The 24225-nt window shown below is 42.3% G+C and overlaps 1 protein-coding gene across 2 annotated transcripts; it reads right to left on the reverse strand.

The window, feature by feature from the left end:
• Positions 1-831: 831 nt before the first annotated feature.
• LOC115041001 (ras-specific guanine nucleotide-releasing factor 1-like) lies at positions 832-23733 on the reverse strand. 2 transcript variants are annotated; one of them, XM_029498233.1, is made up of 27 exons: positions 23458-23733; positions 18059-18165; positions 16589-16736; positions 15731-15823; positions 14902-15155; positions 14723-14802; positions 14261-14454; positions 13817-13926; positions 13456-13574; positions 12880-13040; positions 12613-12676; positions 11428-11570; positions 10784-10866; positions 9913-10161; positions 7343-7716; positions 6753-6874; positions 4754-4922; positions 4380-4486; positions 4170-4282; positions 3774-3834; positions 3551-3657; positions 3333-3417; positions 3052-3249; positions 2266-2345; positions 2012-2129; positions 1851-1919; positions 832-924 (listed from the first exon to the last, which is right to left on the reverse strand). In XM_029498233.1, exons 1-27 carry the CDS (start codon positions 23731-23733, stop codon positions 832-834), a joined length of 3777 nt encoding a protein of 1258 aa, XP_029354093.1. The 2 variants fall into 2 exon arrangements, with proteins under 2 accessions (XP_029354093.1, XP_029354092.1); XM_029498232.1 differs by having other exon boundaries at positions 12613-12690; positions 12873-13040.
• Between the last annotated feature and the right edge of the window lie 492 nt (positions 23734-24225).

The raw sequence follows: 24225 nt of genomic DNA on the forward strand, positions 1-24225 counted from the left end.
CAATCAGCTGGTGTGTCAGTTTGACACCAGCACCTCCTGTTTCAGTGGCTACATAAAACATCAGCGCACACGATCCAGCTTTGGCCACTTCAGCAGTCCCACATTTCACCTCCTTTCCATCTGAGTTAAATCTTTAAATTTAAAAAAAAAAAAAAAAGCAAAAGGTCTTGATCTAAAATTATTTATGAAATCACACCCCATGGTTGGTACTTTTTTTTTTTTTTTTTGTCTGCAATAGCCATTCGATGTATTTACATTTAATAACTCCCAGTTTATGTAGTAGTTTTACCGTAGTTAGTTGGTTCAAATCCACCAGGACTGAACTCTTCACATGAATGATCGTGCAGCGAGGACATTAGCCGTTATTCATACTTAAGGACAAATGGGCTGAAGAAATGTCTTAGTAAGGCAAAATGTCTGTATGGGGGCTTTAAATAAAGTTAGAATATTTCTGCAGTTAGGTGTAATTGAAAAGTGGGAGTTGATCATCATGTGTCAAATGTGATCACTCTCATGAGCGTGTTCCCATTAGGATCTGACTAAATATCGTGGCTAAATAGTCTCTTATCTGTAATTCTGTGGTTGAAAATAACTTCATCATAAAATGGTATTCCAGACAATAAATTACATAAATACTCTGTAACTATATAAATGAAACCTCTCTGGGCTTCTACTCGGTCTCTAATAACAGTTATGCACAACGAGTCCATTGGGGAGCACATACTAGAAGGGCACAGCCTACTGTGTCTAATACAAATAATAATATATGTACATTATGATATAGTGTTCCTGTACACTCCACATGAGGGCTGACAGAGAAAGACATCATCTTCACGATGACGTTTTGGGCTCGATTCTCAGAGACGCCTCATACAGGCTCTCCTCATCCAGGGCTGTACTACTGTCCAGCAAGTACTTCACCACCTAAAACAATAAGGAAAACAAATCGGTTTTTGAAGGATTCTTTGGGGTTGTTTCTCTTTTGTTTTTCATGCATGATATGTAGAAAAGATGAGTTGATTGACAGCATGGACAGCCTCTGTTGGTATAACTACGTCACATTTAGCCCAGGGGACACAGGTGTAGCAGGAGAGAAGCATCTGGGTTCAAATCTGGCTTCCTCCCGCCAAACAGAAAATTTCATGATATGGTTAATCGGTGACTCCAAAATTGATCATGTCAACATGAATTGCTGTTTATCTCTGTATATCTGGAGCCAATCCCAGCTGATAATGGACGGATGTCACATTTGGTCACATTTGGTGTTTGCTTAGGTTCATTGAGTCGTAACTGTCTTGGCTTATTTAACTCTCCTACCCATAAAGGTTTGATGCATTTGCTTTGTGATTTTAATTTCCTCTGTGTCTGAGTGTGAAAACTTTAGCGCTGTGGCCAACTGAGCAAGCCATTTGCTTCAAAGGATTAAGCTGTTTGCCCAAACATTGAGCTTTTACCTTCAAGTCGTGTCTCGTTAAAATGGGTTGGGTTTAATTTACTTTTCTAACCCTAATCACAAGGCTCTTTACTGGTTAAACAGGTGAGTAGTTCTGCTCAGGACACAGTACAAACACTTAAAATGAGGATATCTTCCAGAATTGTGTGTGGAAAAGAAAATGTATAATATGGATCATTCATTATGAATCGCTGACTTTTCATCAGAAGTTAACATTACAACCAGAAGCCTTCTGTTAAGTGTAATAAAGACACTGATTTCAATAGAAAAAGTAAAATAAAGTGTAAAGCGATTTCCTGATAACTTTAAAATACAAATGTTTATTTTTACTAAGCTCCCATGAATATAAGTACACAAATATAAATATACAAATATAAATAAATAAATAAAATCTCACCTTTGGTTGATAATCAATCTTATAAGCTGTTTGCTGAAACTGCCGTATCTCTCTGATGATGTGAGATATCTGAAGATAAATAAAAGCAAATTATAAAAAAAAAATAAAAATAAAAAAATCATCCCTGCTGATGGTTTTGTCAGAAGGTGAGCAGTCAGTACCATTCTCATCTTGGAGAAGTTGACCAAATTGTCCTCGGTGTAGTTGGGTGTTCCCTCCTCGATGAAGGCCAGGTCAGTCAGGTACATCCCCAGATAGGGAACGCAAGGAGGGTCACAGCTGCAGGCAGGTCGGAGGGAGACAGCAGTTCATAGACGTACACACACGGAGTAAAACGAAGCAAAGAAGAATTCAGGAGAATATTAAATTCCTATTTGAACAGCCAACAGGAAACACAGGAGCTTTGAATACATACTTCTTCAGAGCTTCTCTCAGGTTTTTGAACCGTCCTTCTGATGACACCAACTTCTGTAACTTGTCAATCACTGTCTTTGTCTGAAGAACAGATCAAAGCAAACTGTTACTGTCCAAAATATAGAATATGAGGAAAGTATCAAGTGTAAAGTCACCAAAAAGCTTGTTTTCATCCTTTTTTTTTTTTTTTTTGGTTATATATCAGAAGGGAGGGGGGGAAAAAAATCTCAAAGGAATAGTTTGGTATTTTGCACTTTGATTGTAGAAAAACTTATGTTAAGGATCTATTAATTTTTCTTTCCTTAAAATTTTAAAGTTAAAAAAGAAACTTCTTATTTTTAGGAAATAGTCCGATTAGAAGCAATTTAGAGGAATCATTCAAACACGTGAATGCATTTTGTTCATCTCATGAAAATTGTTAACATGGTTTATATCCTCTTTAAGGTTATCAACCTACTAAACCACTACTCGCATTATTAACATGTCAAATCGCCGTAAAACAAGAAAATGAGTGGAGTTATCCAGTGTCCTCTATGGTCAACTACGCCGAGTCGAGTTTAAGATCTCAAACTCAACAAGATCCATGCCACTTGTCCAAATATGAAGCTGGAGTTTAGGGGGAAGTAAAGTGAGCTAAGCATCAATAATGGAAAGAAGGGGAAACAGCTATAGAAAGGAAAAAAAAAAAAAAAGATAAAAACTACAAGTTGTGGTTTCATGAATAGTTACAGCCTGGACCGGTGCAAAAAAATAATGTTTGACTTCATTGTTGGACCAAGACTGTTACCTGTTTGGACACTTTGAGCCAGGTCTTCTTGAGGCGGAAGATGGAGCTGCGGTTGAGGGAGGATGTGATTTCCAGCACGGCGTTGTAGTTGTGGAGGCAGCGGCAGATGTCAGCCACCGCCACCCATTTCTCGATCACCGCCACGCGCATGTTGACGTCATCCCACTGCAGGATCTCTGTGGTGATCCTGTTACTGGTCTGGCAAAAAGAAAGAGAGGAGAATACACTGTGATAACAGCACCTGGCTTTGTAAGTCCGTCTATAAGAGTGGAAACACGTACATCGTTGAAGTGCTTGGTTGTTTTCATGATGTACGGAGTTCTCTCGCTCTTGTCGTTCTTCATCCAACCTTGACCAAAAAACTCCCTGTTGGGGGAAAAAAAATGTTTTCACTAATATTCAAGGTGTTCACTTCCCATCACCCTCCTACTCAACCTTTTTTTTTTTTTTTTTTAAATAGAATAAGTGCCCATGTTTGTGTGTCTGTGTGTGTACTCACTCGTAGGGGATGACCTTGAAGACCAGGTGGTCCAGCAGTGTGAGTTGCTCGGCTATCTCCAGAGCAGAGTGGCTCTCAAATGGTTCAGTCTTACAGTCCTCCATGGCCTGAGACACACACACACAGTGCTTTTCACTGACAGAACTAAAACATAAATCATTCATGCCGGACGCTCAGCGAGGCTATTTTATGTTGAAAATAGCTTTCGCCGTGTCTCCCTCACCATCTGTGTGACCTCCTCCAGGGTGACCTGGTTGTCTCCAGGGTCCTCCTGAGTGAGAGTCCTTCAAATAAAAAAAAAAAAAAGAAGACAAAATTATATATTTTTTATTTTTATTTATTTATTTTATTTATACTTTTTGGCATACCTTGAATATGACCCCATCTTTCACTGCATTTCACTGGACTGAATATTTCTTGTCTTTTATATCTAACACACTTCAGTTTTAAAATTTGACAAAGTTAAAAGCCACAGCTGCCACATCTGGCTGTATTTTGACCGTTGGGGGTTCGATTCAGACCTGGATTCATGAGCTGAAGCTCTACTTTTTTTCCTACTGACAAACAGATGTGTTATATATGCCTGTGTGTGATTAAGCAATGATCAGAGCAAACCAACCTAATAATGTTGGCAGCTGCCTTTCTTTCCTGTGTCAGGAGCTCTGGGTCGTGCATCACTTCCTCCAGGAAACCAATTACTCGCATCTTCAGCTCTGTATTCAGCTCAAAATCCTGAGGACCAATACAAGAAAAACAGCAGTGTCTTTACAAAAGGATTTACATTTTGTAAAGCCACAGAGAGAAAGAAAGAAGGGAAGAAGAAGGGTACCTGCGAGTGTTTGGAGACCCAGTGGCGCAGCACGTTCAGGACTCTGTTTGTGGCCGCTCTTCTGATAACAAACTCTTTGTCCCCGTTCCTCTGGTCTGTTGGAAAACCTGCGACCAGTTTCACAAAACTACAGTTAAACTGAGTGGAAGAGGGGAATCATCAATAAAATTTGTCTGTCTTGACAAGACATTCAAACACATTCCCCCATTTAAGCTCCTCTGCGTGAAACAATTGAAGGTTTTTTGGGCTGATGATCTGAGGATGTGTGAATGTGAAGGAAGGCAGCTGCTGTTCATTACCTTCACCGAGAAAGGACAGGAACTCCACAGGCCTCTGTAAGGCCAACAGAAGCACCATCCCCTCGTCTTACTGACCTGTGCTGGCGAGAGACATGCGTCGGTACTTCTCCTTGGTCGGTGTGCCCTCATTGGCACCAGCAGTGGCGATGGCGAAGGCCGAGGCAGCAGAAAGGGCACTGCGGTTGTTGTCCAGCTCCCGGCAGGATGACACCACCATGCCGTTGTTGAAGGAAAACAGGGAAAACTCTACAAGGAGAGACAATACAGGTGCGAAGCCACTTACTCGCTATTTCTGTCATTAACGTAAAATGCAAAAAAAAAAAAAAAGGAAAAACTTCTGTCAAACGGAAAACTGTTGTGATTCCCCCTGGTGATGAGCTTTGAATACGTGGATCATCTGTTGACCATCAGATGGCAACAGAGAGTTAAAACAGAGCATGCAGTCCTGCAGCTCCAGGCAGTGACGGTCTACACTCCTCTGTGACTGCTCGCTGCCTCCCTCCCTGCCTGCCTTCCTCCATTCAGCCGGGGGCGGTATAGAAGAACACGCACATCGTTGCTAAGGTACAAGGTTTCCTTCCACCTACTCACACAGGGTACTGGCTTCCCTTGTATCCAGTACCGTGGGAAGAGAGCACACTGGGGATGAATTGTGCTTGTCTACCCACGGGGTGGATGCTCCCTATCTGAACAGCATGGGGAGGGCTAGGAGGCCGTGGGTGGTTTTTATCAAGACCTTATTTGGCTATAATTACACTTGTCGTTTTCTGGGGAGGATTTGAGAGAGAGTTTGCTTTTCATTTGTCTTAATTATATTTATTGAACTCTGAATTTCAACCTTTGAACACTTCTCACGTGCACAATCTGATTCTGCGGTGTCAGCCTTTTAAAGAACCGAGACATGATTGGAAACTCATAATATTACAGTTCTATGTAGTTTCCCTGCCAGTAATTACATTTTATAGATCAGCATTTAAAATGTTAATAGGAAGGACAAAATTTCTTTGTGACTCAAGAAATGTGCAAAAGAACATCAGGTAAAGTTTAACATATTAGGGAAACACGTTTTGTTGCTTTCTTGCTAAGAGTTGGATTAGCAGTCTGATGGCGGTATAAATATGATGCACACATCATTAATTGGCTCAGTACAAGAATATATACACAGTGGGAAATGGCAACTGTGGCTGCGCTCAAGCAAAACAAAACCATCCACCTACCAGATCTTATTTAACAGATACTACCTGGCCTCCCCCAAGTTGCCTAACAACCTCTTTGTGATGATGACGCTTGAGGAAACTGCTGCTCTGGACCCAGAAATAGTCGATATCAAAACCATCTATGAAAACACTGGGTGCTGTTTTTAGACTTGAGTCTTTGTGCTGATAAAAAAATAAGATGTAAATTGTTTAGGTTTAAGGGCCACTGGTGTGTGGAATCAGTGAAGAACAAACTGTTTCAGCCCATTTCCAGTTTTGCTCAGATAATGTACACGAAGCAGCAGCTGGAGTCGTCTTGATGATACAGCACTGACACATCTAAACATCTTCTCGTGTACCTTGTGATTTAAAAAAAGTTTCAAATTACATCAAGCTTGAGCGTTTTTAACCACTGTTCCCTCTTGCAGTCCAAAAATGATTTCTGTATTAGCTCTGGCCTGTGTAGTTCAACAACACTGTTGCATTTTCATTTCAAGGCAAGTTTTAATCAAATGAGCCACGTGAAGTTAAAAACACCAGGCTTGTCAAAAAATGCCTCAGGTTTCCAATAGTTTTGTTATTGATAACACACTCTTACTCATTTTATTTCCTCTTAATTTTCAAAATTTCCTTTCGCCAAAATGCTTTGCTGGCTGTGGCTGCATGTCACGGCACTAAGCGCTAAGCAACTGTAGTTTGCCAGCTAATACAATCTTGCCAAGTTACTTAATATTCCTGCCAGCTAATTTGTTTTTTAACTGGTGGGTTGGGATTTAAAAGTAAATCACAAGAGGTTTTCAGCAAGTGTTGTATATGCTGCATCTTTAAAGGCACAAGACATTCGGTCGCAACACAACGGTGTAGAGACAGAGTCGTACTGTACCAGAGTTTTTGGACTTGACGTTTTTAGGTGTTGATGGGGACTTTGGAGGAGACATTTCAGCTTCTGCTTCGTCACTCTGACTCGGTTCTTCATCACATTCCTCTCTCACTGACAGATCTGGACAGGAAAAAAAAAAGTCTCAAAATTAAAATAAATAAAGAACTGCAGCAAAAATAATGTGTGACAAAGAAATGTGAGCTCATAACCATTAGGTTCGAGGTTGGAGCTGAGAAGTAAATAAGAAGTCTAGACAGAAACTGGGGAAGCTACGAACCCCAGAAGTCTGAAAGAAGGAAGCTTTTTGTGAATTTGATGTTTTTTTTTTGTTTGTTTTTTTTTGAGTGTATAATAACTCACATACAGTGTAACACTTTTATATCCATTATAAAATTACAATTCCACATTCACAGCCCTTTGAGATTCTGCTGGCTGCTACCTGAAATGTGCATCAGGTCGTCTTTACAGTGGACTGCAGAGGACACATACAAGAAAATATAAGCATGACAGTGGACTTGTAAAACTGCTGCGATGGTTCAGAGAACCTCATTAAAAACTGAGCAAAATCCCTCGGACAGTGATTCTGACCTTGTTTGTTGGGGACAGCCTCGTCAGTCTTGCCCTCAGCTTTGGGCTCACCCTCGTCTTGTATTTTACTGGCCATGGTGCTGGACAAATAGAGCTTGTTGATGTCAAGGGTGGTCTTACTGAAGGGTGACATGGTGGAGTGCATGCTTGCATAGCCATTGGAAGAACAGCTGAGTGCAGCCAAGTCCAGGGCTTTGCCCCCTGTGATGATGGGGATGTTGAGCGAAAGCTTGCGGCGTCGGTTGGGCGAGGACGTCTTGGTGATGGAGAGAGGAGGAGGAGAGGAGAACTTGCGGCTGGCACGTGGCGACGTGGGTGGCTCGCCGTAAAGGAGTTTGTTGTTCTGACTGCTGGCAAAGAAAAGCTCCAAAGAACTGCAGGAAAGGAGAGAGTCAGAGGGAGGAAATATAAAAGTAAAAGACGTGAGAAAGACAGGAGGATGAACGTTCAGAAGGGGAAGTTTCACAAATGAACATCTCAGTGGCCTGAATTGGAGGTGGTGCAAAGGGGAGAAATGGGGGTGTGTGGTGCACTCGATGCGAAGCAGAGAGGGAACACATTAACCACAGGGCTCCTCGGGAACTCTTGCCTCTTTTATTTAAGCTACATTGTTTAAGACAGCATCCTCCTTGCACTGAGAGCCACCCCCTCTGAAGGCCTATAAATAGCATGTCAAGTGACAGTGTGGGAGGCACGGGGTGCTGCCAACAGCAACCAGCCCAGGGGAGGCCCACAGAGACATGGGGAGGGAGAAACAGAGCGAAAGGGGAGCCAGATAGAGACCGAGAGGGAAAGTGGGAGAAAGACATGGAGGTGCAACGCAAAAAAAAAAAAAAAAAAGGCAGGGGCGAAAACAGTGGAGCAGGGAGGGAGGGCGACGAGAGAGGAGCAACATAGTGGATATGAATTCCACCACAGAGAAGGCTGCTGGCTGGGAGTGGGCGAACGGGAAGCCTCCTGCCCATTACGGTGTAGACTGCAGCCATGTTGTGTCTCCTCGACTAAAATCCCAAACAGTAAAAGAAAGGAGATGAGAGGAACAAATACAGGGATGGAGGGGGGAGAAAGAGGGAAGGTGGGGAGCAGGGGAGAGGGATGAGGAGCAGGTAAGGATGAGGATTTAAAAAAAAGAAAGCAGGAAACATAAAGAACTAAAAAGCAAAGTGGAGAGTCAAAAGAGGACACATGAGGGGAGGGGAGGAGGGTCTGGGTGCAAAGCACCACCATCAATATTTAATACCGTAGAGCCGCTGCAGATGATGGGAGAAAGGGAGAGAGATAGGGAGGGAGGGAGAAGATGAGGAGAGGAGAGGGTGGGGTCCTGCAGCAGAGTGAAGAGTTGCCATGGTGACAGTGCAGCGGAGAGAGGGATGGTCAGACTTGTGGAAAGAAAAATAAAAGCGAGAGAATGGAAAAGGGTAAAAGAGAGGAACGGAGGAGGAGGAGGAGGAGGAGGAGGGGCTAGTGGAAGGTGGGCACATGCAGGGCCCAATTAACTGTGACCTCGCGCTGCCGCCTCTCCGGTCCCTCCTCACCTGGACAAGATGTGATAGCACAATGAGGTGCTTACAGCCGGCCCATGTGAGCACCGAGACAAATTCAAACACCAGGGAAGTCCCACCTCTCCGCTGCACCAGCACAGCACTGTGGGAGATGTGTGAAAACGGCAAACTTTGCCCCTGACAAGCTGCAGGGACCGACCTCACAGACAGGAGGTGCAGGATCTGCTATGTAGCACTATTCGCTTAAATGCTAACAGATGTGCAGGGATGCACAAAAAAAAAAAAAAAAAAAAACACAATAGAAACACTTGATGAAAAAGAACACTCTCAAGTAACTTCATCTCGACTGCAGACAGTCCAACAGCGGTGGAGTGATACAACACAGGCTTGATCAGTATCAGCTGACACAAACTGGCTTTGTTTACTAATGTTGTATTAAACAGACAGACACAGAATACATACTCATGCACGTTTTCAACATTGTGCTCGGCATCATCAGGAGTTTAACATTTCATAAAGTACTGTCCTGTTGAGTTAGCTAGTCTGTGTCCCGCTTAACGTACCATATCTTAAATCAGCACTTAACAATTCGGCCTAAAGGCCCCGCTATTTAATGTATTATACTACTGAATACTTATTGACACTTTGTTGTTTTAAATTGGACTGTATGCCAGAACATTATAGAGCAGGTGAAGTTATCTGCAGACAACCAGAAGACATTTGGGTTTATTATTATTATTATTATTATTAATAATAATAATAAGAAGAAGAAGAAGAAGAAGAACAAGAAGAAGAAGAAGAAGAAGAAGAAGAAGAAGAAGAAGAATTAATAAAAGTGCCTGTGAAAGGAGTCAGACTCCTGTTTCCAGTCTTTATCCTGAGTGAACTGGTGTCATATTTAACAGGCAGAAATTATAAATTTCATCTCTTCCAATTTGCCAACTGGCAAAGAAGCAAATACCCACCAAATTGTGGAACTTTTCATCGACTACATACCAAAGAGGATCCGCAGATCTTGAATTGAGCAGAACATCAATAAAAATTGGTGGGACCACTCCGTTCACTCACCGTGCAGGGATGGCGCTGATGGGCTTCTTGTAGATGGTGATGAGCTTGTCCAGCACAACGGCGGCGCTGGTGAAGACGCGATATGAGTGGAGGAAGGTGTTCAGGAAGTCGATGGAGAGGAAGCGCAGGTCGGTCAGCCTCTCCAACAGGCGTTCCACGCTGGCGTAGCGGATCTGCAGCACCTTACAGGAGTTCATCATCTTGCTAAAGCGGATGTCAACATCATCACAGTACAAGCTGGTGTCTGACCTGCATTGGAGAGAAAGTGAGGTTAGAAATGTTGCTCGAAGGGATTTGCCCTCAAAGTTCTAGCATTGTGTGTTAATGAAGACTGATATGGGAAGGGTTTTCCCCCTCTGTGGACAACCAAAACAAAAAAAATGTTTTGCAAAGTACATTAGTTTTTTTTTTTAGCCTGAGAAGGTTGTACAGTCTTTTGTGACTGATTTAAGTTGATTTATACTCCTGGTTAGTCCGTGCCACCGGCCTCTGGTGGCCCTAAATGACTCTCCTTCATTCAAGGCCTCTTGGACCATTCAAACGGACTGTGGTTTTATTGTGACAGAGCTGCTGTTAAATCGAATTTGGGTGACTCAACTCTTCTAGCAGTGACTTTGTATATATTTGTAAGGATGGATATTTAGTTAAAAAAAAAAAAAGAAAGTTGTATTTCTGTCTGTGTGAGAACTAATTTGTTCTCTCACTTGTTGAGCTGAGGGTAAAGTTTGGGGTTGGCGAGAAAAGATTGGGAATATGTAATTCTCACACAAACAGGCACACGCACATCCATATTTCATGCATGTGTGCGATGCCAGTTTCTGTTTGTGCATGTTTAATATATGTGCATTGCTGCGCTGTGTCTGGCTCTCACTTTATCATCTGTGGCACAGTGACTTTACTGTTCTCCTCGAAGGCGTTCATCATCAAACCGTTGCAGCGGATGTTGTCAATGCACTGAAATAATACGAGAACACAGACAGACAGAAGAAGAGCTGTGAGTTTCCAAACCTGTGGATGACACACGGTGCGGTGAAGGATACGAACCACTAAGCTTTCCTGTTCTGATCCTTTAAAGCAGGGGTCACCAACTCCAGTCTTCGAGGGCTACTGCCCCGCATGTCTTCGATGTTTCCCTGATTCCAATGGCGGGCTCCCTGTCAGACCTCAGCAGAGCTTGATGCAGAGCTGATCATTCGAATCAGGTGTGCTGGAGCAGGAAACATCTAAAACACGCACTGGAGTTGGCGACCCCTGCTTTAAATGGTTATATTTTGTCCCAAAACTCATTAGATCATATGTGGAACTAAAGTAACAAAGATTAATAAAACCTCTTACATTAATCTTGTATGTTTGGATGTTAACTTTCATTTTTATTTAATAATGTCTGTGCATACGTTTAGTCACTTAAAATATTGTGATAAATTGGTAGTAAAGATTGTGATGTGACACCTTCAGTACTGCTCTGAATCTATTGTTTTCAGTATTTAATATTTGAATACAGGTGAGCAGGCGTACCTGGCTGATGTCACTCGTCCACGCTGACTTCTCCTGTCGGGATGAAGCCACCAGGATGACGGTGTAAGTCTGGCCGTCTTTGGGCTCCACCATCACTTTAAAGTCCAGGTGCTCTATGTCCTGGCCAGTCCGCTCGCCTTTGGCTGGAAAACACAAGTACAACAGCATCTTTTTAAAAAAGAAAGAGTAAAATATACCAGCACAACACAACTATCAACACTACAAGATCCTTATAAAAGAGGAATCAGCAAGAGAATAGACAGGAGGATAATAATACAAGAAGAGGTGTTAGCAAAGCTTTTATTCATTATTTTTTTTTTACACATGGATATGTGCGTGGTTCAAAGCCTGGTCAAGGACAAATATATTTTTACGCTGTAGTTTCATAATGAATTTTTTTCTTGATTGACATATCGACCTTCAAATCAAAATGTCTGGAAATGACTGAAATTTAATAAAAACTTTCAGTAATGTTAAAAAAAAAATACACATCAGTAAGATGCAGACTCCAACTGCAGGTTTTCACATGGCCACTACTTCACTACTGCTGAGAAACACTGTAGACATACTGATGGACAAAATATTAAACACTAAAATGATCCTTCACAGTATCTGTCGCCCCAAAAAATTCCCTTTAGACTATCTTGATCCTACATTCATCCAAAGGCAGCAGCAGAAGATGTTTAAAGCTTCAGCACCTGATTCAACCTAAATATGTGGCATAAAAGCAGACTATTATACACAATAATCCAGTGAGGTTAAATTTATTAAATGCAGCTAGCACCAGTTGTGAGATAAGAAACAAAAAATATCTTTTGAGGAAATAAATGTCTACACACAAGCAAACTATCAGGTAAAAAGAAAAACCTGCTATTCATCTCATCGCATTGAGTTTATTATCAGATTTTGCAGTAATAGTGAAGTAAAATAATTAATATCTTCTGCTTATCATAGAAGTTAGTATTTTGAAAGTTAGATTAAAATCTGACGCCTTAGAAATCTTACAAATGCATTTTTTTTTTAAAACCAATCGCTGACTGTTGCTGCAAGTTTGCATTTTCTGAAGTGATGAAAGATGATGTGAGCTGATGTTATATATTCATCCACGATCCGCAGTGCACACAAACTCGCAGCATGTATAATAATAAAGCAATTTAGCACGCTGAACTGTAAATCAAAACTTACACTCATCATCTGTCCCTTCTGGCTCCTCCATCAGGGTGCAGTCAATGAGAGACACCACTCCATTCTGCGACATGGGTGAAAGGTCACAGTCAGCACGTTACCAGCTGATACACACTGGAGGTGTGTACACAATTTAACCAAAATATTCTTCATTTAATGACTCCTTCAATTACTGAACTTGTCGAAACTGCAATTGCAAAGATTAAAAATATATGTTTGAATGTTTTCCTTTTGGTCCACAGACTCTGAATTACAAGCCTGCTGTACCTTAGTGATGTGAAGTTTTCCTCCGGAGCCTCGGGTGCAGATGATGAGATGTTTGGAGAAGAGGAAACACTGTCTCTCGCCTTCCTTCTTCAGAGACAGAGAGCCCAGGCGGCCTCTCGTGATCTTCCCTTTCTCACTCATCGGCACCTGGATCAGAGAACCTGTGGAGTCACGCAAACACATGAACACACCTTAGAAAAACACAATTTCCCTTCAACTCCTCAGAGTAAGTTTGACCTGAACGTAGTCTATGTCAAGTCTATGTTTGAGTATTTATCCATTTAGTATCTGTATGTTTTAGTTTGTGTGTGCTTAAACATAAAGATTTCTGCTTCTAGGAGTTTGCTGTTTCAGTAATGTATATAAAAAGCGTACGTTTGTGCACCAGTGATGTGTGATATTGTTAACATGTCTGTGGAGATGGAGGGAGCTTTTGAACATCTGAGACTACATCGAGTATCACAACTGAAAAGGCTGCAGGTTAAAGGAGCGTGGATGTGTAGTGAGATGATCAATGATGATCGAAGGTTTGGCAAGCAAAACCAAAAAGTTTTAAATCGTATTTCATCATTTTACCTTGACGAACAAATGTTTGGCTGGTGTCCAGCAACACTTCACAGCCCTCGACAATCATCCGCTCAATCGCCAAGTTCTTCCTGATGTTCTCCGTCTCGCTCACCTCATCATGCATGATTCTGAAAGGCCAGGTTCACACTTTACAGTCTGCTTGAGCTTTGCCTGATTGAAGGACTGACAACTAAATCCTCATGTACATGGTTTATAATACGTCTTTAATTGCACAGCTAAACTACACAGATAACTTGGGTCAGTTTGTGGACCAGAACAGCTTGTTCAGTGTCAGCACTCTTCATCATTATGACAAACTACACAAAATAATCAAAATATCACTTGCTTGACCATTTCGCTGAGAAATTACCTCGAAAGTTCCTCCAGTTTCGACTTAGCGTAGTCCAAACTGTTTCTCTCCACATGCTCGTGAGGTGTGTGAGCCAGCAGCTCATGCAACGTCAGGATGTAGCGAGGGATCTGAGAGAAAGGTTCAAATATACAGTTCTGACTTTGACTAGTCAAGAGGTTCAGAGCAGCTTGTTGGGAGCATTTTCTCCTGATGGATCTGGACTCGATTCCCTGAGTGGTAGAAAGATCGTTCTTTGAAACAATACAAAACGTTCCCCTCAGTTATGACCCCGAGTGTCTCTTTTAACTGAGTAATTATAACTTGCATTCCCTTGAAACTGACAGAAAAAACGTAAGAGGCATTTTGAACATGTGCAGTTAAACTTTAAAACACTGACAGGAACCTCGCTGTTTGTTTGAGGTCAGTGCTTCAGCTAAAGGTTAACCTTATGTAAAGCCTTACTTGAAACATGGGGTAAGTCAGGAAGGTCTCCAGCGTCCTCTCCTCACAGTCAGGTTTCGCCTCATATTGTTTCAACAGCTTGTCGAAGTCCCGGTTCTGCTTGCAGTGTGCCAGGATCTGCAGGCTGTACTGGTGGTTCCTCACAAACTCCTGGTAGATGTTCAGCATGGGCAGCAGTATGTCAAACAAGTCAGCTGTAACGTGACACACAGCACATACAGCGGGTTTTGTTTGACTCCTGAATACGGTGTACTTCCTTAAATAAACATAAAACGTGTTTTCTAACTCAAGCATCCAGAGAGGGAGACGTAAAAACACCAGGGTGATTTTCTTTAAATTAATGAAGGTCTATAAAGATACAAAATCAGACCTGATCTGCGCTGTCAGTAAACTTTCAAACAGGTATGACATTAACAGAAAGCATTTTTCTGGTGTCTAAAGGCTCAACTCTGCGCCTCTTACCCAGAACCAGCGTCGGCCAGCTGGCTATCCTGGCCTTCAGACCCTGGTAGAAGATTTGGTGGAGGAACATGATGGTCTCACTAATAAAACAAATAAGCAAAATGGCAGTCATGCGTTTCTGTTCTTAGCTCTTGGCAGCTCCCTCTCTGACTATCACAACCAGTCTCACCACCAGCCACCTGTTAAGGAAGATGCTGCTGACATCATCGTGGGTGATGGGCGGCTTCTTGGAGCTGGCGGCCATGCGGAGCGGCCGCAGGAAGTTGTTGACCAGGATGTGGAGTTGCTGGACGTACTCGGCCTCGGCTTCCAGCATGCTGAACACCACCTGGTTCCTCTTCCTCATGCTCTCAGCGTGAGGTGAACGGATGTAGTCCTGAATGATGGTCTTCCACTTCCTGCGGCAAATCCAACCTCGCAGGAAGCTCTGGACCTGCGTTGAAAACGTTTGGCACCCAAGTATACAAGTTAAGCTCCACGTCCTGTCCTGTCTAGTTAATAACACTCTGACATAAAATATTTATATTCCATGGATTTACACGGAAATTATTCTTTTAAATAGAAGATAAAGCGCAATGAAGTCTTTTAGTTTCCAATTAACTGGTGATTCTGAATTTTGCGGGACAGTTTTCAACCCCATGTATCATAAATGAGAATTAAATATTCTCTCTCCACAAACTCCCGAGGGGAAATACAACAAATCAAACAAATCAATTCTGTGGTGTTCATCAGCTAGCTGGTGGCTAAATTTGTCTGTTTGCCATTTGTAAAAACAGCTGCCTATTGTAGTTGGACAAAAAGGATAATTATAGAATTAGCAGCAGGTTTGTCACTCTTTAAGTTTTTTTGGGAGCAGGCAGCTTCTATGAATGTGAGTGTGAAATTGGAAAGATGCAATAATTATGAAAATCAAACTTTGTCATTTCCCCCTTTCCTCTCTGCACTGCTTCAGTTTTCCTCGATGAAGAAGTGCAGGTGACGTTTCTCTTTTCAAACTGCAGATCTCACCTTCTTGATCTTCTTGATCTCTGTGTCGTCCTCACTGGGTGGCACCTCTGGATTTGACTGGATCTTCTCATTATCCTTCAGCAGTCCAGCGATCTGAAATTCAGCACAAACCACTAATGGATTCACACGTTTGGAGATGAGTACCTTTTTCTCTTTGCATTTTAAAACCTATTCACTTTATTATGTTTATGAAATGTTCATTCAGTATTTTGAAATGTCTTTTTGTTCAACTTTGTTGCCATCCGTAGGAGAAATGTTAAATAACTGCCAGCTATGAGCCACATTGAAACGCTTAACAAACTCTTTTATTCAACTCAGTTTCATTTACTCCCATTAGAAAGACACAGTGCACAGTGAATACAAAAAAAAAAGGTTTTAATAAAGGAGTAAAATTAAACAAACGAAGCAAAATCCATTACTACAGCACGTTTTAGCGGACAGAGAGACAGTAGACGATGGTGTTCTGGTCAGACTGCTGCTGTATCAGGTACAATGGAAGATGATTAATGCATATTGAAAACATGCAATTCAACTGGAGCTATCGGAGCCCTTAGCACATTAAAGAGAGATGCATTTGATCTAGTTTGGACTGAATAATTAGGATACAGAGCACTGAACAGTATTCTAACAGCGTTTCCAACAAGGACATCAGGGGGGCGCTGCGAGCTTCATGTTTACGTCGACTGCACCGTGTTACAGATGAATCAGGTTTATGACCTTTGTCCTGTGGCCCCTTTCTGTGCTGAGCTTCTCTTCCTGACTACTTTCCCTTCCTGTCTTCGCCTCCTCCACTTCATAAGACACACAAGCACGCAGAGACGCAGGTGTTACCGGCAGCGAAATTACAGAGCAAGTTACCTCTGATTTTAGTCGCTCTATCTCGATTTCCCCATCCTCTATCTGTTGTCGAAGTTGCTTGGCAACCGTTTTTTCCGTCTCCACGATTTGGAGTAGATGAAGGTACTTCTGCATGAGGCTCTCGTGCTCTGTCGCCAGGTTCCTGTAACTATACAGACACACACAGGCAATGTAAGGACCTCATTAACACTCAGACTTATCAAAAAAAAAAAAAAAAAAAAAAAAAGAAGACCTCTGATCAGCATATGTTTGAACTACAGACCTTCCACAGGCACTTGTGCAACCGATTCACTGAATATTTGCGGGGCTTAGAAAACCGTATTGCTTCTGCCTGAGAAACAATTCTGCACATTACAGAGTCCAACACATGCGTGTGCTGAATCCTTCAAGCTCATCAGGCTCATCAAAGTGTTTTGAATCTGGATGTCGCCTGAAAACGAGGCTTCATCTTAACGGCAGAAGCAACAAAGGGAAAAGATTTTTGCTAAATTAAATGAATCCCAAACCATTAGAACATGGAAATGATCCAGACATGAGAAACTTCCAAGACAGGAAACCGTCGACTGGCACATATTTTCCTTGGTGTGCATCATATGGTAACTGGGGCCAACTTACTTCTGCTGCCTTGACTGAGTGCTAATCAATGAAATCTTCAATGAGTCCAATCAATTGACCTTTCGCCATACAAATGCACAGTGCTGACATTTTCAATGATTGTACTGCTTGTCTTCCACGACCCTCTTTTGTCTCTGAATCTTAAAGGGGCATTTTGATCATTACTATAATCTCAGAAGCTAATGGATCAAGTTTAATAAAAGTGTTTAGATTCCTTTTCTGCACAGTGACAATCCACATAATGATCCGGTGGAGGGAATCAGTCACTGGCACTCTGTCCTGCAGGCCTTTCACAGATTACAGCACGTTAGACTCCCATTGGACATAATGGCTCTTTGACCTTTGTAACAGACAGTGTGGGACTCTGGTATTAGTGGTGAAGTCACAGCAGTGCCAAGTTTGCCATAAAGCCGAATGATTTCTTTTGTTCAGGTTTGAATTAGTCTCTATGAGAACGGGGATACCAGATTATCATGTCAATATTGTAATTATTTACATTCACTTTGTGCACTAATGAGCTAACACGTGTTTTTAGCCATGCTAGCTGTGTGGCGACACATTAACGCTTTTCACAGAAAGAAGCATTTGTGCAAATATCAGTATATCAAATAATTGGCCATTTTGTGACTCCTTGATCATGTAACATTGAATCTATTCAGTGCTTTGAGGTTTTTGTTTGTGCATGTTATCAAACTAACGGCAGATGTTACCAATTTACAGCCTCATAGTTCTGCTGTAGTCTTACAATCTTATGGGTATTTCATGGAAGTTAATGCTACTACAACTGACACACACGGGCAAAACCCATCCTCAGCTGAATGTGTGTATGTAGGTCAGAGGTCATGTGTGCGGTACCTGGCCTGTGTGATAGCAGCCACCCACTCATCACAGTCCTTGACATCCTCGGTGCGCAGCTCCAAAGCCTTCTGGTTGTCATGATTGAATGTGACGGTAAAATAATACTGGAAAGCAACAATAGAAAGGCAGTTGAAGAGTTGTTCAGCAGATGAAGAATCAATTACAAGTTAAAAACGGTAAAGCTCAGTCTTTCTTAGAGACTTGCATGTGTCCACACACACACACACACACACACACACACACACACACACACACTTCAGCGTGTGAACAGGTGGGAGAGAGATGCGACGGACAGGGGCGGCTCGGCTGACGCCGCGTTTTTGTTTTGGGGTTGTTTAGCATTGTTGTGCTTTGGCCCAGAGACTTCGCTGCATTTCAGCAACACCAACACACTCGGGACCTCATCCCTTTTTTTATTTTCTCTCCAATTATCTCCAGCGACCCTGCAGCCTTAAAGGTTTGGTTATTGCAATTATGGCAAATGCATGTGGAATTGTTTTCTAATAGGCTTATCACATCAAATCCTCAAATCAACAAAGTGGTGGTCATTGCAATAATAGTGCAGACGGACTATTTGTGGCAGAAACACATCAAATTATATAACACTGATGCATTGTAAATAGACCCCCACAAATCCAATATATTGGATTTTTTCATCCCTCCCAAATGCCAAGAGCAAATCATTTGTGAAGGGGAGTAATGTTCCATATTTCCTGATGAGCAGCAGAACAGGCCTTTGTCAATAATGTGCTTCTCATCTCGCGCTTCCTGCGAGCTGGTGTGTCAAGCTTTTCAGGCAGCTATATTTAGCTCCACATCACTACATTTTTTTGCCACAGGGACATTAGCTCTCGGTAAGTGAGACGACGTAGCCTGTAGTAAATCCTCGTTTAAAACAAAAAATGTGGAATTTCATCGAGAACGGAGAAAAACTGATAATACAGAACAGACTTACAGAAGACTGATAAAGATGATTTTGAGCGACTGAACTTCGGAGTAAGTTTATCAGAAATTCCCTAATAGATCTTCCATAGTGATCCGTTTGGGGTCCAGGTCTTCTTTAACAGCTCAATAACCCATACAACATTGTTTTTTAATACTCTTTCTGATTTTGTAAAAATTGCTTATAATGTGTTTCAGGAGTCTACTTTAGAAAATCATGAAGATGATTTCTGTTCAGACTCCAGCTGTAAAATTGAACACAAGGGGACTGTTTATATGTTCTACGTCTTAGATTGCAACTTTTTCTCAACAAACTCTCTTTACGGATCCCAAAATTCAGATTTTTCATGTCTTTATAGAACTCTGAGGAATGTCATCCCGTTGACTGATTTCTCGAGTGAACACTATAATCAATAAATCATTAACTATTTTCATATTTGAGTCATGTAAAAACACAACTTTATGGTAGCTTTGCTTTCTGTTACCTTAAAGTGTGGAAGAGTTATGACTTTATTGCTTTCAAATTAGGCATAATATATATATTTAGCCAAGTTAAGCCAATGTCAGAAAAAAACATGAGTTATATAATAATTTGTGTCATACCTGCTGTCAAATTCAAGTATAAATTTTAAGTAAAAATAATGATTAAAAGGAAATAGTTCAAATAAATGAATAGACAATCTACCTTTACATCTGAAAACTCAAAGGAAATTGGGAGTATTCGTTGGAGTTGAAGTTTCCACTTCGTCCACATTTGCTGTACTTGCCAAGTGAAGCATAATACCGACATGTTGTTGCACATTTTGTTGGCCCCTTCAAATGCACTTTTTCAGATGCAAATAGGGGTTGCCATAGTAACTGGGGGCTTAAACGTAGCTCGCCTTCTGAATGGGGAATAAGAACATTTAAAAAGTAGAACGCTCCAAAGAATACAATGAGAACGGAGAGACAGAGAGACAGACACAGGGAGAGAGAGAGAGAGAGAGAGAGAGAGACTGAGAGAGAGAGAAACTGAGAGTGAGAGCGACTGAGAGAGAGAGAGAGAGAGAGAGACTGAGGGACAGAGACAAGGAGAGACTGAGAGAGAGAGACAGAGAGAGAGAGACTGAGGGACAGAGACAGGGAGAGAGAGAGAGACAGAGAGAGAGAGAGAGACAGAGAGGGAGAGACAGGGAGAGAGAGACAGAGAGACAGAGACAGAGAGAGAGAGAGAGAGAGAGAGACAGGGAGGGAGAGACAGGGAGAGAGAGAGAGAGAGAGACTGAGGGACAGAGACAGGGAGAGAGAGAGAGACAGAGAGGAAGAGACAGGGAGGGAGAGACAGGGAGAGAGAGAGAGAGAGAGAGAGAGAGAGATGGGGGGTTTGCCTTTTTGAGGAGTGAGGGCTATAAAAAGCACTGTCGCCCTGCAATGTGGCAGTTGGCTTGGCATCTATTCGCTGCATTGTCCCTCTTGCTGTCACACACAGATAAGATCCAGTGCTCGCCCGGCCATTCCTCTCTCACAGCTCTGACACACACAAACACACACACTCAGCGAACAAACTCAACAGGGAGCATGGATTCTGTCGCAATCTGTATACGTGACCATTTCGATGTCTTAAATGTACAGTAGCATCACCTCGGATGACCTCTGCAGTCAGCTCATCGACTCAGGTGTCGATCTTTGTTCTTCTTTTTTTTTTTCTTTTCAGTTTTTTGGTTGGTTTCTAGAGTGGAGGATGTGAAAAGCAAATCAGTATGCCCTCAGACACTTGGACCATTGATTTCTCTTTTGTCCTCATCTCACCTTTCCCGTAGAGCCGCACAGTTTTACAGCTCAACAATTGCGCATGCACGAGGACACGGCGAGGCAAACGCAGGCTTCAGGGAATGCACAGAGACCCACAAGATGTAGAGACGTGGACGCGCACACACACTATAAAGCGTGCAGCTCTCACACATGAAGAACTTGTATTTGGGAAAATAAGTTATTTCCTGACACATAAGATGTAAAGGGACACGTGCTGAACAGAAGACTGTGCTATGCTAATTGAAGGCTTTCAAATTCATTTAATTCATTGTTGAAATAAATTCACTGGAGCAGCCTGCATGAACATCTGTCATCGTAGATGACACCCCCAGAACAGAGCAAACCTCTTGTCCTGAGGTGGTGTTCAGAAAATGGGCTTAGCAGTGGACAAATTTGAAAAGTCTATGTCATGACAATGACCAACAACTGGACACAACGATTAGCTCCTTTGTCAGCGCCCTCCAAAGCAACCCATGTGATCTGCTACTTCTAATCAAAGCAGAGTTCATTCTCATTTTAAAATTTGAAATACTTGGTAATAGAGAGGAAAAAGTATTTTCAGCTGCACACTGAATTGTCGGGGTATACCTGCAAGTTCTGCAACTCAAAAAAAAAAATATGAATCTCCAGTCATTGCTCATTTAACATGCAGTTTGTTTATTTGTTTTGAAGTGTCCTGAGTTCTGCTGGCACATCTGTACGGCGGACTCCCGGTGACACGGGCACCAATCCTGGCAGCTCAGCCAACACGGAGCAGAGGTCAAACGTTTGAAGAACGAGACGTGACGGACAGAGACACCAGGTATGAGTAATGGGAAGAGGCACGGCTGCAAAACTCAAGGAGCCGCAGCACAACGCCTATATCTTTAGTTGTCAATGAACCAATTCCTGTTCAGACTGACTTGAATTTTGAATATCGGGGTCATGGTTCGAAACTCTCCTATAATCAGGCCACCGACAGAGAGAAACAGGAAAGTAAAGCAGTTGTCAACGCTCAGCACGTGATAAACTAACATAGTAGTTTCAACAGTAAGATTTGTTGAAAGATTTTATTTTTGAAGGTGAGCAGTTGTTGCTCCAGGTATCCAAAGCCAGACTGGAATATTTTGCTCTCTTGATGCTAATACGGGAGTTTGGGAAATGTAAACATTTTTGAATTTCCTCAAATCATATTTGTGCCTTGATGGGAAGTTCATTTTGCACTGGAGTTATTTTAAAGACAGGAATATCACCCATCTTAGTTTCTGTGTTTTTGTTTTGGTTTGTTTTTTTGTTTTTTTTTTTACCACTCCACCATCTGAAAAACATGCCACAGGGTTTCCTGGTGACATTGGGACAAAAGCCTCATCTTCACAATCCAGAAACTTTTCATCCTCTCTTTAATGTTTTATAAGAACTGTTCATTTTGCTGTGCACGATTTAAAAAAAAAAAAAAAAAAAAAAAGATATCTGGTGTGGGGATAAAGATGAAGAAAAAACTGTCAAGATAAACAAAGATTGAAATTAGTGAACAGGTAAAATCACCCATCACTTGGACTTTTGACTCCCGTTTTCTAGCATCTGTGCTGCAGGGAAAGCAGAGCAGACTGCAGCTGGCAGAGCGGATTTCAGAAGGTGACTGCAGTCATAGCTCACAGCAGCTTGACCACTTTGCTGGCTCTTAAAAATGCTTTTATTCCACAAGGTTTATTCCTCACAACAGCCTTCCTAACCTCTCAAACTGTTTCCCCAGCAGCCATCCTCCTGCTGCAATTATTTCTGCCTGTAATATTTAAACTAAAGATTAAAAAAAAAAAAAAAAAAAGCAGTGATGAATGTTTAAACCTTCACACATGTTAATCCATGACACTAAACTCCGGAGGAATCCAAACAAACGGGACGTGCTGAGAAACAAAGCATGCCTGAGACATCATTTGGTTTTCATTCATGGCTGTCGTTAACAACCTCCTGATAATGAGAAAGCTATCAAATGAACCAAGCAGCTATAAACCGGGGAGACGCAGTTGCCAAGGTAGGATGCTATTAATATCAAGACAAGGAATTAAATCAATACGTCAAAACGACAGAGAAGGGGCAGCTCTCCTCCGCAAGATGGCAACCTACAAAGTTTGGATGCAGTTGAAGTTTACTCCCTTCACATACACCGCAATCCCTGAACGTTTGAGATGTCTAAAAATATGCAGCCTGCACATGCGATGCAACAAATGTTGTGTTGATGTGGACGAGAGAGCTGCGGGGAGGGAGAGCGGAGTCCGTGTGTTGGCAAAGTTTTCCCGGAGATTTGCGTTAATCCCGCAAACTTTGAGTGGTGCGTTTGTCACATTTGATGAGTTACCTCGGAGAGAGGGGGGAGAGAGGGGGGAGGGAGGGGGGGGGCTATTTTAGTGCAGAATCGAGACAATCAATCGTTTAGGATGACGCCATTACGTAACTCTGAGCGTCAAGTGAAGTATAACGCTAAAGCATCTTAGGGAAATTGTTTGCGCGATAAAATAAGGGGAGTTAAAAATAAAAACCCGCAGAACTGTCGTTTGGATTTTGCACCATCAACAGAAAAACAACAACAACAACAACAACAAAACTGTTCCCATGATCACAGCCAGAGTTGCTCCACATCACCCTTGACGGTGTCAGTCATCCGGATTGACGGGTCCGTATCTTACCTGCTTCTCTAAGCATTCCTTCGCTGACAGAGATGGCTTCGGTGACGGTGCCCTGTCACAGACACAGCCCTCCAACAGGTACAGTCCGGAGGGGCGTGAGCTGGAGTCGTTTTCGAAATAAAACAGCATATTCTGCAACAAAGCGAACCACTTTGAATGCCATTTTGTGTTATCTGAGCTTTTCTTACTTAGGCAGCCTCGCCTCGTCCCGTCCTTTTTCGCCAAAAGAGCCAGGTAGGTGATGTGGCCGTCATTGAGTCTCATTCCTTTCTGCATTTTGGCTGTAAATCCGAAACGATCTGCGGGGATGCCTGCGATGTCTTACATGTTCCCCTCAGCGGCTCCGAAACACAGTCAGACTTGGTGGGCAGCAGCCCACTCTTATGTGCCCGTCCACAGTTCTCCACACTAAATGTTCACAGCGGGCGAGAGGAAGAAATAAAAGAAGAAGAAGAAGAAGAAGAAGAAGAAGAAGAAGAAGAAGAAGAAGAAGAAGAGGAGGATGCAAGTGGAGAGTCACTGATTCAGCTGCATCACATCCCCGCTGCAAACAAACTACAGCCTCCCTCCGCCGTCTTACAGAAACCTTCCTCAGGAGCCTCAATCCTCATGATGAGGACTGAAGTGTCCGCGTGCTTAGCCTACACACACACGCGCACACACACACACACACACACACACACACACACACACACACACACACAGCATCCTGCTCTCTTGGAGGGAGGGAGCGCGGTCACGTGATCAGAGCAGCAGATTTCAGCACCT

Source organism: Echeneis naucrates, chromosome 3 (genome assembly GCF_900963305.1).
Source record: "Echeneis naucrates chromosome 3, fEcheNa1.1, whole genome shotgun sequence".
NCBI classification, from domain to species: domain Eukaryota; kingdom Metazoa; phylum Chordata; class Actinopteri; order Carangiformes; family Echeneidae; genus Echeneis; species Echeneis naucrates.